Source organism: Rhopilema esculentum, chromosome 10 (assembly GCF_057945365.1).
Source record: "Rhopilema esculentum isolate cy_ngs chromosome 10, ASM5794536v1, whole genome shotgun sequence".
NCBI lineage: Eukaryota > Metazoa > Cnidaria > Scyphozoa > Rhizostomeae > Rhizostomatidae > Rhopilema > Rhopilema esculentum.
Genome location: NC_142824.1, coordinates 10,007,952 through 10,023,518, shown reverse-complemented (window position 1 = coordinate 10,023,518; position 15,567 = coordinate 10,007,952). Strand labels below are relative to the sequence as shown.

The window sequence follows — 15,567 nt, the reverse complement described above, 5'->3', positions numbered from 1 at the left end:
TGAGGCACTTTGATTTCGCCCTTCGTATGATCGTATGAAGCACGGTATATCATGGTGGCCTAAATGAGTAAGATTTTCTTAGACCTGGACACAGGGGCGGATCCAGAGCAAACTTGAAGGAGGGGCAGTTGGTAGTGGGGGCGCTACAGATGACCAGAGTTCGCTGTATACAACAATTTTAAATCCATTTTCCGAATAAACAACAAAACTTTGAGGTAATCCTTGAAGCAAATTAATCTATCGGTCTCAGAATCTTTTTCACCTGATTCTCATTCTTCAAAAGGGGCGCAGAATTTCCAAATGAGGGGTGCCAGACTTGCTTCAACTCGACGAGGGCGCCAGACTTGCTTCAACTGCCCCTAGTTGCACCCTCCCCTTAAATCTGCCACTGCCTGGACAATGACGATGATATTTTGACGAGCACAAACACCTTGTATCATACTTGATTCTAAACTATCATTCGCTAGTCACTTTCAGTCAATTATTTCTAAATGTAAACAAGGTATAGGGATGTTGAGATTCCTTTCCTACATACCGCGATATACGCTCAACGAAATGTATAAACTTTATGTCCGTCCCCATCTGGATTTTGGTGACGTAATATATCACATTCCACAAAATACTCATGATTGTAGCTAAACTGTTACATTGACAAATTCGATGGAAAAACTCGAGTCCATTCAATACTCTGCCGCATTAGCAATAACTGGGGCCTGGAAGGGCACATCGCGCCAAAATTTTTGATTAACTCGGATGGGAAGCGCTAGACATCCGACGATGGAGTAGACGCCTTGTTTCTTTCTTTAAAATACCATAAACCCTCGAATTAGCCCTCTGGGGGCTTATTTATTTTTGATATTTTTGGATGGGTGCTTATTAGAGGGAGGCTTATACGAAGGGGGGGGGGGGGCTTTTAGAAACATTGTTGACATTAAGAAGACATTTTCAAAATACCTCTTTTATTTTAGTAGAAATTTATTTATGAGCATTTAATTAATTACTACAAAAAGTATGAATTTGTTGTGGTAATTCAATGAAACGCCATAGGCGACCTCAGATGGCAAAAATCATCAAATTGAGGGGTCCAATTTGAGAATTTACGGTAGCAGTGGGGGCTTATTCGAAGGGAGGCTTATTGACAATTTGTACTTCTAGGGTGGGGGCTTATTCGAGAGGGGGGCTTTTTCGAGGGGGGGGGGCAATTCAAGGATTTACGGTAATCAACAACTTGACACCAGACTACACTAGAAGCCCTTTACCCCAACTTCAGATATCAGGCTACATTCTTCGCAGACAGGCTTCAGTAGGGCAAATACGCGAGAACCGAGAACTGAACGCGAGAATTTAAATCTAGTTTTTATCCAAATTGTTTATCTGAATGGGAAAAACTCGACCCAGAGATCAAACAATCCTGCTCAGTAAGTGCTTACAAAAAACAACAAAAATTTACTAAATTCAATCAAAACCTTTTGCACCAGGTAACTTTAAGAAAACATTGGCAAGATCACATTTAGGTGTTTGAGATCCCAGAAGATCATTATTGGCCTTGAATTTAGCAGTAAGTGACACTTTTATAGACGTTCTTTAAGGAGGGTTTTTTTAACACTGGCGGGTTACTCTTCACGACAGTTTATTGCAGAAATTTTGGTATTTCCATTCAACGAGGAGATGAAATGCTGTTTTGAACATATTGCTGTAATATTTGTTCCCTAAACAACATCGCAATTGGCTGGAAGCCATGGAGTTAAAGGCTACTTACATGTTTTATCAATTGTATTCTGTTGCAACATGTTACGAAATGGTATCCAAAATTAGGCCTTTTTCAGGACGAAAAACGTGCGACCAAAGCTTTTGAGAAATACTTTAATACGAGTCAGAAAAATTAACAGATTTGGGCAACCAAGCAAGAAGTAAGTATTTCCAAGTTCGCCTTACTGAAATCTTACAGGTTTGTGCAAAGATAAACCTTTTTTGTTGCAAATATATTACAGGTACTCCTAGCGCCATAGCTCAGTTTTTATGTTTTCGCAGTGTTCGATATAGCTTAAAAATAACAAGAAACAAACGATATACATATATTTGCATTTTTCATTTTCATTTCTCTACCTTTATAAATTTCCCATGATTTCCCACCCAAACCGTCATCTTAAAACTTTTATTTAGTTTGCTTTAGCTATTTGAATCTCGCTTTACTATAAAAAGTTCGCGGCGGTGCGGCCATATTGTGGGGGATGGTGCAATACTTTTGCTCACCTATTGTATTTCCATGCTCCCTATGGCATCGTCTTGTAGTTGTCTGTATTGTAAAAATTTTGTGAGAATATAAAAAAAAGGACGATGAAAGCATAATTGATTTTACTGTTCTGTGATTGAAATTTTGCAGTTGGAGTATAAACCAATTTCAGCGGAATTTGTATTTGTAAGAAATTAACGAGTGACTAGTGTTGTGTGACTGATTTCTATGTTGAATACCGATGAGCCGAACGCTGAACTGCTAGCATGAAAATGTATTTTTCTGCCTGAATTGTTTACTCGTCTAATGGTTTGGCTAATGAAGTTGTTTTCGATGATAACATAACACATATTCAAGTGTACCTCTCTTTATAAGCTGCAGAATAATTGTTCTGCAGAATATGTGAACTTGCCCCTACAAGCACGCCTTCAAGTATTGGTTTGTTTTTCGAAAGATAGACATGAGTTTAAAATTTGCTATTTACTGAATTTAAGAAAAAATTCATCTGCAAAAAAGAATTTTTGTTCATGGGCGTTTCCTATTGAATAAGGGCGTGGCCCTGTCCATACAGCAGGACCAACTATTTTTGGCTAGCTTTGCCACTGAACATATGCCTAAAAAGAAAAGTGCATTTGTAAACCTTAGATTGAATTACGGCTATGTCTGATTGTCCTTATGAGCGTGGTATGAATTAAACTGATGCATCCCGAAGCGGTTAAGAAAGTGAGGTTTTAAAACAGTGGGGGGAGTTAAACCGAATAAAAAGAGGCTTTACTGATGGTTCTTGTCGTAATATTCTGCATTTTTGGCAAAAAGTTTGGGGGGTAATGCCCCTGCAGCCCGCCGCTCTGCGGTCCATGAAAGTGTGTTTGGATGCCTTTTTTATTTGCCCCATCCCAGGAAACGCGCGGCCATTTGGCTAGCAGGGGCTATAGCCCTCGAAACCTTTATTGGAAAAGTAGGTTAGAAAATATTTGAAAAGTTTACTCTTTTGCAATTTTGGAAAGTTTACTTCACTGGGAATCATTTTTGTTCATTTTCTTGGTGTTTCATCTTGCTTAGGGATATTTTTTATTTTCTAACTTGGTAAGCTATTTATTTCATATTTATTTCAAGAAAAGGCTCGTTTCACCTCTCCTTTTTATCCACAGATCAGTTTTCCGACAAAGCAGGGATAATAAACGACAAAAACAATAAATTGGGTATTGAAATACAAAATGTAATTACCGAGTTAATTAATCACAGAGCGGATAAGTGTATTTTAGAACATGTATGTAGCATGAAAGTGAAAATTCAAGACTTGATGAAGCTTGAGTCTGGCATTTTTTCAAAATTACTCTCGAGCCTCAATATTCTTATTAAAAAGTGTGTAACATATTTTGAAACCCAAAGATTCTTTAGAAAAGCACCACTTCAATTTGATTCAATGCAAAATTTGGAACAAAAGACTTTTGCATGTATAAGGTCATTTACAACCTATAACAGAAATGTTGGCAGTTTTCTTCACCAAGTGTTCATTTTACACTTTTTGCCATTCTAGAAAAGCCTATAAACCTGCACAATAAGAATCATATAAATATTTTCAGCATTTTGAAATAAAGGGGCCTAATCAGTACAATTTTAGACAAGAGTGTGACAGAATCATATTGTGGCAGAGCAGGAGCTCCTGTTCACTTTGTTTTTTGTATAAAGTTTATTATCATTTAGTATAATGTCCCAGAGCAAAGGGTATGAAAAGTTCAGATATAAGTTGGAGGAAAGGATCTCTATTAGATCTCTCGGATGAGCTCGGGTACAACACTGAACAATGAAATTGAACACGCCGGGGCAAATCTCTGCTAAATGTCGATATAGGCCGAGATAGCCCTTGCTTTCATTTTACAGCGGTTATAATTATTACATTTTTAAAATTATTACATTAAAAACGGTTCTTTCCAACAAACGGTTAATCTAATACAAAAGGTCTCTAAAAGGCACATTAAAGGAGAACTGACACGCAAAAATAACTTTAGCTTATTCTATGCAAAATTTGTCGCTGACTTCAAATCTGGAAAAAGTTTTCTTCTAAGATTTACCGTTTTTCTGATATTTGCACTTTTATCCGTCAATTACGTCACAGCCAGGACTCGGGAATTTCCCGAAGCGGAAACAAGATTATCGCCAGGAGTTGTTAAAATTCTCGGTTGACGTCACAAGTGACATGTTAACAATGCCGTTGTAAAGGCTTTCACCGCAACGGTGAAAGTACAAATGAAGTTTCGTGTTTTATTGAAAATAGTCCGCGGTGAAAAGACAAAAAATTGTCAGGCATTTCATTTATAAGTATAAAAAAGCTAGAAAATCTTAGCTACATGTCTGCTAGGACGCCAATATCCACATAAAATTTATTTTTTTGCCATGATATCTTCGAACCAGCATGCTTTGAAACATTGAAAGAACCTCTAAGCTTGTGAAAAAAGGAGTCGACTTTGTTTGAAAACTGATACCGTTTCTTCCAAGTTTTTACTTTTATAATTACTAATGAAATCGCAACATGGGGGAGGGGGGGGGGTGAAGCAATAGCCAAAAGACAAACGAAATCCAGTGGAGACGGCGGTAAAAGCGATCCTGCAACCTGCTTTGGGTGCAGAAATATGAATTCAAGAAAAAACCTTGGTTGACGGGAGCTGCGAGTGTGACTAAATAATAATTTCACTGAACTTGATTATCGTATTTTAACAGAGGTTGAGATACTAGGAAATAACCTAGTCTTGAAAAAGACCCAAGTCAAAATTGTTTGCAAAAGAAGATACTGCGCCAGTTGATATTCCTATGACAACTAAAAATCATTTTCTTCGACTAAGAAATCAAGTTCTGTGACTAAGAGCTAAGAGCCTATTTCGTAGATCCAGATTTTTCAACCTTCACACCCGGTGAAAATGGCATATAATCCGCACAAGTGAGACTTTCAACCCGCCTTTACTATTTAATACCACGATACAGTTAACGAGTTTGAAACATGGAAAAACAATCATAGAATGCTATATTGATAGTGAATAACTTGCAGTTCCGTTTAGGGCATCATAGGCATTTCAGCGAATTAGGCCATACAGACAAAGCAGTCTGGACAAAGACCCCTCAATCTGAAATGAAATTCTTGTTTTACGATACCTGATCCCATTTAGATTGTAGCAATAGCAATGTTTTTAAAAGAAACTCTATATCAGTTTGTACTTCCAGTCTGTTCTTTGTTCATAATATCGTCACTGTTGAGCCATGGAACGACTGTCTGCCCAAGCGGCAGCGCTGGTTGGTAGCAAAAACTCAGACGGCTGAAATTTTCCATTTGTTTCGAAATCAGTGTAATAAAACTCGGATTCAGAGTCCCGAACCATTGAAAAAGTCAATTATGTGTGAAAAATGCAAAATTAGCTCCTTTAAATAGCACAAAATAAACATTTGTCCGCAGCATCTTCTTAAAGGTTTCTATAGAGAAACACAATACGTGCTGAGAACATGTCACTTGTGACGTCAAAGATGATCGCCCACTCGTGACGATTTTCGCCTCGAGTCTCAAGTTGTCGGAACAATTGTCGTTTCTCAACTTAAAACGCCTGTATTTCAAAAACGGTAACTGTGATTTAAAAATTTTTTTCGATCCCGGAATTTGCTTGTCACAAACTACCGTTTTAGCCCAACTTATTTTTGCGTGTCAGTTCTCCTTTAAGCTATAAAATTGTTTAATTCAATAATGCTTTGGAAACTTCTCAAAAATTTTGATCTTTTTTCAAAAAGATTTTTTGCAAGAAATACCCTAAATTTTGGTTTTAACATAATCCTCCCGCATCATGAGCTAAAGGAACACATTTTATTATTTAAATAGGCAGTATTTGGAAGAATTCTATAAATTTACGGAGTGAGGCAATCCCTTCCTTGTGTACCCAATCATTATATTATTTTGCTAAATCATACTTAATTTATGCACCTTTCCAAAAAAGGCCTGTGAAACCTTGATTGGAGTTTGGTCGATACGATAGAAAAAACAATAACTTAGGTTTGAGAAGCTTAAGTGAAACATGCAAATCCAACTTTTCATCTCTTTCGTATGAAAAAAACAGCTTTATGAAAACAAAGGTAGTTTAAAATGTAAGATTGTATGAACATATTGTAATGGAGAATATAACTTTCAAGTACAGGGTTTGATAAAGCTTATAAACGACCGTAATTGAATTACAAACATTTTTCTAAGAAACATAGGTCGACGTCAACTTCTCTAGTTCACTTAATTCTTTGGGAAACTTTGGGCTACAATGCCTATTAATCGTTTCTTATAGAGAGTTTCTAATAAAAAACGAGTGGATACCCGTCCATGTTTTTCTCAGTAAGAATTTGACCTCTCCGTACACGTTCGTACACCCTAATACTTCGCACCATGTGGCAACGTTATCCATACACGAAACCGTCATTCTATATAACAACTGAAATTCATTTATCACCACTTCGAGGAAAATTGAAACAAATGGTGTTAAAACTGACGTCAGGGCACTGTGTTGCACAATGAATTGCAATTTTCAGGGCAGTGAGAGCTTTAACTCGTCCGGGTGATATGGCTAAAAGTATGAAGACATTTGCTCACCATCACATCCCCGACCCCTGAATGATTTAAGAACCCGCCAACATTAATCAGGTAACTATTGAGGCAGGGCTAAGTTTCCTAATGAAGATATGCAACAATAGAAATAGGCGTCAAATTACTGTTCATTCACTTTGTTCGAATATAAAGAGTAAAACGATGCGTAAATAAAGCTACAAAAAGTGTTCAGCAAACTCCTGATCGCTACATCAATGCAAGCATCTGGTGCCAGAAACTAAGAAGAAGAAAAGAAAGTGTTAGTGAAGGTATGAATTTCTTCCTGAAATAATGGTGCTATGTTCATTTCGTCAACCGTGCGTTAACAGAATGATCCGTTGCATTTAAAATCGAGGAAGTGTTAATTTAGTTAATTAAACGACTTAATTTAGGAGATCACTGAATATAAAAAAACGTTCTATAAACTTCCATCATATTTGCTCACAACGTGCAAGTCGTCAGTTCAATGCAACTGACATTGCAGAATCTGTGTAAATCATTTCATATATACATTTGCACTCTGTTAAGGGAAAGGTTGCTTTTTGTCAAACGTATCGCTTAGAATAGGTCAGACTCAACGCTCGAGAGTCTTAGTATGTCAAATCCATCTTTACCAGTTAGACATAAAAAAAGTAGAAAACATTAAAAGGGGATTTACTTCATACCTGTAAATTGATCAACCCTTGAATCGTGAGCAGTAGCAAATTTTGTGAAAAATGCACCGGCGAATGAAGCCTTTGTGACACTTGCAAGGACATTTTCGGACAGTAACACATTTGCCCTTAAAGCAAAATTTGCGTTTTCTACAGACGTAGAATCGCTTGCAATATATAATTCGTCGTTTGCAGGAACAACTTGACTTGTAGGAACAGACTCGTCCATGGCACCTTCTGACCTTTTTATCACACTTTCTATAATGATGACGTGGACAGCGAGAACACGAGCATCGCTTGTACCAACGGAACCATCTGCGGTAATAGTAGCAAACATGTTTACGGCGCAAGGAACATAAAAATCCTAGTCTTCTGCGTGGATCCTCTGAAAAACAACCATAAAGGAAATTTAAAAAAAGCGACCTTTGCTATCCATGTAACACTGGAATAAGTTTGTCATGGCAGATGTACGTGTGGAAATAGCGGCTACCATGGTTTTGCTTTACATGTTTTTCTCGCAAAGGGGCAATAGTCTCACCTTGTTCGTCAGCTAGCTCTGAATCTTCGACAACGTCAGACTCAAAAGACTTAGGGTCTTCTTCTGGATCACCTTCTTCATCTTCGTTCTCAGTGTCCTCTTCACTTATGGGATCCTCGCCAACCGTCTCATCCTCATCGGGGGCATCTCCTTCTTCGGCTAACAGGTCTAAACCCTCTCCGGAGTCCTCATCCGGGTGTACCGGCTCAGCTGCAAAACAGAGAATAATTCACATCTTGCCTTACTTTATGAAAGACCAGCTTGAAACGATTACAAACGACGTTTTCCCAGAAACTGTCTAAGAAGTTCGTGGATACCTAGAAATTTAAATTTGCAAATATCATCTAGAATATCAGACATTATTCAGCAAATTGCTTACCAAACGCGCCGACCAAGATCCCAAGAAGAAGAAGTACGGCAAAAATCTTCATTTTTTCAGCTTTCCTGAATGAAATCAAAGAATCTTCAATCATGGATTGGAATTAAAGCGCAACACACAAAAAATCATCGAAAAGAAATTCAATATTTGTCTGATGGATTAACCATCAGGAATCGGCCTAAAGCGGTCAAACATTTAATGTCAGAAAAAAAATTGCTCTTACCTCAGACGACGCCCTAGATGCTGTAAGAAAACCAATCGTGCAGCCCCAATTTATTGGAAGTTTGGAAACGAATAGATTCATTATCTCCCTAATTAAGGCAATATTTGAAATTGAATGAAAAGAATTCCCTAACTGCGTTATTTGAATAGGGGATGCGAGGGCGAGGAGAAATCACAATCACTGTATGGTATGGCAAGTAAAATTGACAAAAGAATATTTTAATATCGAGTTCAACGGAGCGAGAAAAGAATCTTGATGGAGGAAGAAGTTTTGAATTCTAACAAAAGCTTCCTGCCTCCGAGCCAAAATGAGCGTCATTTGGATTATCTTTTTAGAATAGGAGTCTTTTCAATAGAGTTGTTTATTTGTGTCTACTGATGTTTTGCGTAATGACTGATGTAAAAATACGATAACCTATTGTCCTCTAAACAATTGCTCTGTCCATCCGCTAGCGCTAATGCGCAAAACATCAGTTGGTTGTAACAACACCAACAGCATTAGACTTATCAGGCCCTTTCCTGCCCCAAAATTAATTTGGATTTATTGAACAAATTATTTTTCGAATGATATGCCGATTTTAATATCTTTTGAAGGGTGTTCAGCCGCTTAATAGGGATTTTATGGCTAGTTCTTAGGGTGTTCTTGGAGTGTTCAGATTGTTCTTAGAGTGTTCAGTCTTTTAGAAACGACGGTTAATCGTGACAATCGCGCCACGATTATCAGCATAAGGACGACCAACAGGAATATCGCGAATAAATTCACTTTTCTGATGGCAGTTTCCACTGCATCGATTAACTCTTTTTACATTCAAACAACCAACATGGCGCCTCTTACAAGAAAGTAGCTCATTGCAGTGATCAAGATCGGGACATTTTACGTTTTAAGAGCAATGAGAAAAAGGTATGAATGGATCCAAAAGAGAAAACATCAGTTTTGTATTACAGATATCTTTAAAGTTAAAGAATAAAGCAAATTTAATAGCTTGCTGCAATAGGGACACAGATGCAGCAAGTCGAGTTTGTGTTTTTGCTCAAGACGTACAGGAAGATATGCGAACGACCCTGGATGCCATACAGCTGACCTCAATGATAAATGATTTTAAAGGAGTCTTGGCAAATTTCAATTTTGATGGAGTTTGGGAAGATACTCTACTTACTGATCCTGAGCTTCCTACCGTTCGCAATAGGGGAGGATGGAGAGCAATGGAGCAAGGAAATGATGGATCACAGGAGAGCTGGAGGTCAACTCTTACAAAACTCGGCAAAGAAATTGTTGCAACGTTTACGGAGCAACTCGATTGGCGATTTGCAAACCTCTCAAAATTCCAATGGATGAATTTAGTGCATCCAAGCAAATTTAATGAGAGAAAAGAAGCAACTGTGCGGGAGCAAAGACTGCTGATCGAGGAGCTTCGGAAACATTACCCATTTGCCGTGGATGATACGACAGCTACAGAATATAATCTGAACGTATTGTACAACAATAACGAGATTGCTATTTTGCTGAAAAAGTTGGTACGCGAGCGTGATGCTTTGGCGGCGCAAAAGCAAGCTCGACGAAGAAAACGTGCTCGAAAAGAGGTGGAAGTTGGTGCAGATGCCGCAAGTGACACAGAAGATGTAGAAGAGCGAGATCTGTTCGAAGTTGAAGAAGGCGGCAACCTGGAGATTGAATTGGTAAAGAAAGGCATGCCAACCATTCAAGATCTTCTTTTTGTAATCAAGAGTGCTGACCTTTCTGACGCCCTTCCACAAGTGGTAAAGTTGCTGGAGCTTGCCGTAACAATACCACTTACGAGTGTTCACTGTGAGAGAGTTTTCAGCAGAATGAAGCGTGTGGTTTCTGCTTTAAGATCGAAGATGCTCCAAACCAGAAAGGAAAATCTAGTTTTTCTTCAAGTGGAAAATCGAATGCTGAAGTTGCTTGCAGCTAGACCTTCTTTTAAAGACAACGTTGTCAGCCGTTTTAAAACAATCAACCGACGTCGCTTTGAAAGATTTTCAAGGAAATAAGATTGGCTGTTTCAAGTTGTAGACCTGCATTAAAAAAGTCAGCCTGTAACAAAAAATCTTTACATTTTGATATGCATGTAGTTTCAAAATAAAGGTATAAATCACCAGAGAGATTATGCGTACTTAAAAGCTAAAAGCCTACTGTTCAATTCAAAAGACTATAGCAAATTTCATAACTATAAATGTCAAAATACAGCCAGTAAATATTGGCATTGTGATGTGACCATAGGCTTCATCACAAATGTTTGGTGATTTCTTTTTGTGTGCACAAGATTTGTAGCTCATAATGATCAGGACATAATATCAGGGTGAAAAATGTGCATTTTTTTTGTGAATACTAACTTTTAGGTTCTTAATAGATAAAGATTTTTAATTTCTGCAAAGTGAAGTTTTTATAGTTTTTTAATCTGGTTTTTTAAATATATTTGAATTAGGTATTTGATTCTCAATTTGCTTTCAATTCTATTTGAACTTTCTTGTATCATGTTCTAGTATATATTCACACTAATGTTATTGGCTTTAATATCATAGAAAATGCTTAAACGCTTGCATACTTTGTTATGAGTGTTATGAAATACTACTTCAGAAGGAAGGGTGTGGGTATGTTTATATCATAGGCAAAATATGGGCGTTTCCCTTTTGAAAAAGGGCGTAGCTAGAAAGTTGATTACCTACTTATTTTCACTCCGAGCCGCCCCTGGCTTCTACCAAGAACACCGAAAGGTACTTTTTGCGAATTGGAAATAAGGGTTTTGGTAAGCTACGTTACTTGGACTAAAAAGTTAGCATCTGATGCGTGTATTACGGCAAAGTCGTTGTTTTTGCAAAATTCCAATTAGTTTAGACGTTATAAGGCTTTAAAGTTGCACCTTTCCGAGAAAAAAACGACAAAAGCCGAATCAGTTTGGTGACATTCTGACGTCACAGTGTGCGGCTCTCGTTCGCCATGAATTTCGTATACCTTCCACCCAGGGCCGTCGCTATGTAGTAGGACGCTCCCCAGCTAGCGGGGGGGGGGGGTGCGGACCTCGTCTTTCGGTTTTGTTTTAAGGCCTTCGAAACCTAAGTACCCACAGCCACTCGAAAATTGAAGCGATGTTTGACTAACGAGAACATCCTCTTTGATAAACAAAATCAATTGCGTCAAAATGCCACACCCCACATTGAAATATCTTAGGCCACGCCTTATTTGTCGGCAAATTGGTGACTGGCACCCCTCTGCTTAGCGACGGCCCTGCTTCCACCGAAGCGTGAAGGAGTCATGGTCACGCGTTGATAACTGCATCTAAATCTACAGCAGGAGCTTTTTAGGATCGAAAAGTACAATCATTCTAAGACTGTGGGTCGGAATGTGTCCATGCTGTGTGACGACTTTGTTTTGATCACCTGTGTAGACCAACAAAGCTATGGCTTCCTGTTCCGGCTCTTCCCTCGCGTATAATTAATCGAAATTGACACTTCAAGTTGTTTTCCAGAAACGATGAACAACTAAAGGCTTCAGAATTGATATCTGAAATGCTCAAACTAAAAGCCGGTGGAACAGAACTGAGAGTACCAACAATTGCAGTCAGGGGCGTAACTTGGCCAATAGTTTTGGGGGGGTGAAAAGGGTTTCTGCCCTGCAAAACTGAGTGGTGCCCTGCAGACCTCGTAGCAACGGTTTGTCTATAGGTTACTAGTGAAAACTTTACCAGTGTCTTTACCAAGGACAAACTTCTAAGCAAAAAAAACAAACTTGAAACTTCATTGCCTATGAAATTTCTATTTCTCTACGCGAGCGTAAATTGTTTTTTATATTCACTTCATTTAATGTTGGTTTGCAAAATTAAGCTAATAAACAGCTAATGGGGGGGGGGTGGGGGGAAGTGGGTACATGATGTAGACAGCGCAACGAAATTTAACCCAGTGGGGCTAAGAGTCGAGTTTAGTGAGGTAGGAGGACCCACCATGGTTGGGTCCGACGTGAAGAAATTTTTTGAAATTATACCTTTTAAAAAGGGCTAAAAAGCATCTTTCAGACAAAAATTTAGCAAAATACTATTGTGCTAAAAGAATTGATTGTTTATTGAAAATATTATTGTTAATTGGGAAAAAACGGGAGGGGGATGTCATGCTAAAACTCTAGTGTTAGACGTTGGGAAAGGAAAGAAACGGCAACCGTTCGTTTCAGATTCCACGTAGTTGTGAATGACAGAGGAAGATGTTGTTTTGATTGGGAGAATTTTTTTTTCCTGAACAGAAATGTGCAGTTTCTTGTATCAAGAAGGCCATGTTTAAACATCCAAAATTAAAACATTGCAATGATACAGAAAATGATTTACTGAATTAATGCAAATATACTGAAAATGAAAAATAATAAAAATATATGTGAAAAAGTTAGCAATTAGATGAAACAAAATCGGTATCTTAACGATTTATTATGTTTTTAAGTTCATGCACTGTTAAAAGATAATAGAAAAAATGATAAAAAATTCCTATCTTGACCAAAGAGAGAAGCTCTCACTCTCATAATTTTTTAATTTTAATTTTTGCGGCTCTGGTACCCAGGGTACCATTGGCTATGACTTTCGGTAAGAAATGCTTTTGCTTTGCAAATAACGGAGCTTTTCCTTACATACCTGTTCCGTTCTCTAAAATGCAATGTCAGGAAGAGAGGTTCATAACAAATACGATATTTCCATTTCAAAATTCCTAAACGGCTCTTTACGAACTTCAGAGGTGGCATTTCTGCGTGGCAATAAAGCTTTTCTTGGCGCCCTGCGAAATCTTCGATTGCCCTGCGAAATCGACAATTTTTTGGATTGGGGGGGTGTCACACCCCCCCACACCCCCCCGGTAGTTTCGCCCCTGATTGCAGTGTTCAATTTGCGAATCGCCGTCGTTCGATTCGGTTTGAGGCGAGACCAACGAAATGCACAGTGACGTCAAAATTGCGTCACAGTGTCACCAGACCGAAATATTTTTGTCGGTTAATTCAATTATCGAAATGCAAGAGCTTATATCTCACATAATGTAAAAAATATCGAAAAACAAATCACGAATTCGTGATCAGCAAGCTCAACTCCTTTAGATTAGCCAATAAAATGCAATTGCAAATTTTGGCTGGAGAGGTCCTTTAAAATGGAAGAAAATCCAAATGAAAGCCTGAATTTCCGCCGCTGTGTCAGTCCTATTTACTGTTTAAGTCAGCAGGGCCGTAAATCCCAAGGGGACGAGGGGACTGGACCCCCCCAAAAAAAATCTGGAGCAAAACAATTTTTTGAGAAATTATCATCATTTTCCTTGAATGAAAGAAATCCCTGGCAGCTGGGTTAGAACGAAACTACGTTTTGTCTGTTATTGCAACAAACCTAAGTCACTAAGTCATTGTGTCAAGTGCAAGTTGACTATTGGTGATGGCCGATATTTTTGTAAGCAGAGTGGTTTTCATCTTTTTTACAAGATAAACATTTCTTGCTGTTTTTTACCATTTTCTACCGTTTTTTTAAACAGACCATGAAATAAAAAGAGAGCAAAGGGGTCATACATAAAGTACATACGCACTCAGGGGGAGGAGGTGGAGTCGATCAGAAATCGTACGCTTGCATACAAGGGGAGAGGGGGTGTAATGGATATTTAGTACGTACGCTTAAGAAATTCCTAAACGTGAAATTTGAGCCTTGCAAGCTTGCTCGTTCATTGTTCATATGGCAGAGATTTTAATGGGAAGCTTGTTGCATATTTTCATCCTACCTAAAATCTGCTCTGTTTGATGAACTTCCAATAAAAACTATGTGAAAGGCTTTGCCTTTTAGAAAGCTAAATACAACAAGTTCAATGTTAATGAATCTGCTTCGATGTACTTCACATGTTAACATAAATTAGACAACTGTATTAACATATATTATAACAAGGAATGGTCAGTAGGGACAATTCCCTGAATTCCCCTGGAAACTCTCAATTATTTGTATTATACCTCGAAACTGGAGGGAGGGGAGGCAAAAAAAGATATAAGCATACGCAGTGTACGCAAAAGGGGGGTATGTAAAAAGTGTACATGTGCATACAAGGGGGGAGGGAGGGTCAAAAAGTGGCTCTCAAACTGCGTACATACTATATGGATGACCCCAAACTGTTATTTTATTTGACCTATTCATTAACTTATTTACGTATATTTCTGCCATTTGTCTTTCTGTATCATTACAACATACTCATTTTTTGATGAGTAAACATGGTCACTAGAGTTTAAGCACGATTCTTCCCCTCCACCATTTCGCCCAATGAACAATGATCTGTGTTTTTCTGCGAAACATCGAATTTCTATCCTGGGCGATCTAGTATTTTATTAAATTTAGTTTGTGGATGCTTTTTTAGCCTTTCTAGAAGGTAAAATTTCAAAAATTTTCTTTCTTGTCGGACCCAACCATGGTGGGCCCTTCTACGTCATTAAACTTGTTTGTTAGCTCCCAAGTTTAATTTTGTGGGGCGGTCTCTGAAAATTCTTAGCCACCCAATTATAAACATTGTCAATATACTAGGGAATATCTGTAAATACCTTCTATAAAGCAGAAAGTCTTAAGAAATCCAAATATCTTGACTTTTGTTTTTTGCCAATCAACTATTTCCACAACACATACCATAAATCGCTTGTGTTGCTATTCATTGAATATGAAATATCTCTCTTTATTCTTTAGATAAAATAACCTGAAAGAGTATCATACGGTTATATTTTTGTACTCTGTGAATCAGATTGTATTCTACTGGCAAAATTTCAGGGGTCTCCTCTCACATCAAAACAAATTGATTCAAGGCACAATCTACCGTGCATCAGACCCATCCATGTTGTGACAAAATATTTCTACTTTTTCAAATAATTTGAATCAATTATGTTTCAAGTATGAGTTACAACTGTATATGCCTATTTGTACGAGCAATTTCTTT

At 38.0% G+C, this 15,567-nt stretch overlaps 1 protein-coding gene across 1 annotated transcript; it reads right to left on the bottom strand.

The window, feature by feature from the left end:
• Positions 1–6,963: 6,963 nt before the first annotated feature.
• LOC148959285 (uncharacterized) lies at positions 6,964–8,714 on the bottom strand. Its single transcript, XM_089110672.1, has 5 exons — positions 8,636–8,714; positions 8,413–8,477; positions 8,034–8,243; positions 7,508–7,880; positions 6,964–7,080 (listed from the first exon to the last, which is right to left on the bottom strand). The coding sequence occupies exons 2-4, from the start codon at positions 8,462–8,464 to the stop codon at positions 7,519–7,521; spliced, it is 624 nt and encodes a 207-aa protein (XP_088966798.1). The 5' UTR covers positions 8,465–8,477; positions 8,636–8,714; the 3' UTR covers positions 6,964–7,080; positions 7,508–7,518.
• Between the last annotated feature and the right edge of the window lie 6,853 nt (positions 8,715–15,567).

Bases quoted from the DNA above. Each gene is read 5' to 3' on its own strand.
- LOC148959285 (XM_089110672.1), bottom strand. From the start codon at position 8,464: ATGAAGATTTTTGCCGTACTTCTTCTTCTTGGGATCTTGGTCGGCGCG. The intron at 8,244-8,412 runs GTAAGCAATTTG...TCTGTTTTGCAG, and splicing joins GATCTTGGTCGGCGCGTTTG to CTGAGCCGGTACACCCGGAT. The intron at 7,881-8,033 runs GTGAGACTATTG...GTTGTTTTTCAG, and splicing joins AGAGCTAGCTGACGAACAAG to AGGATCCACGCAGAAGACTA.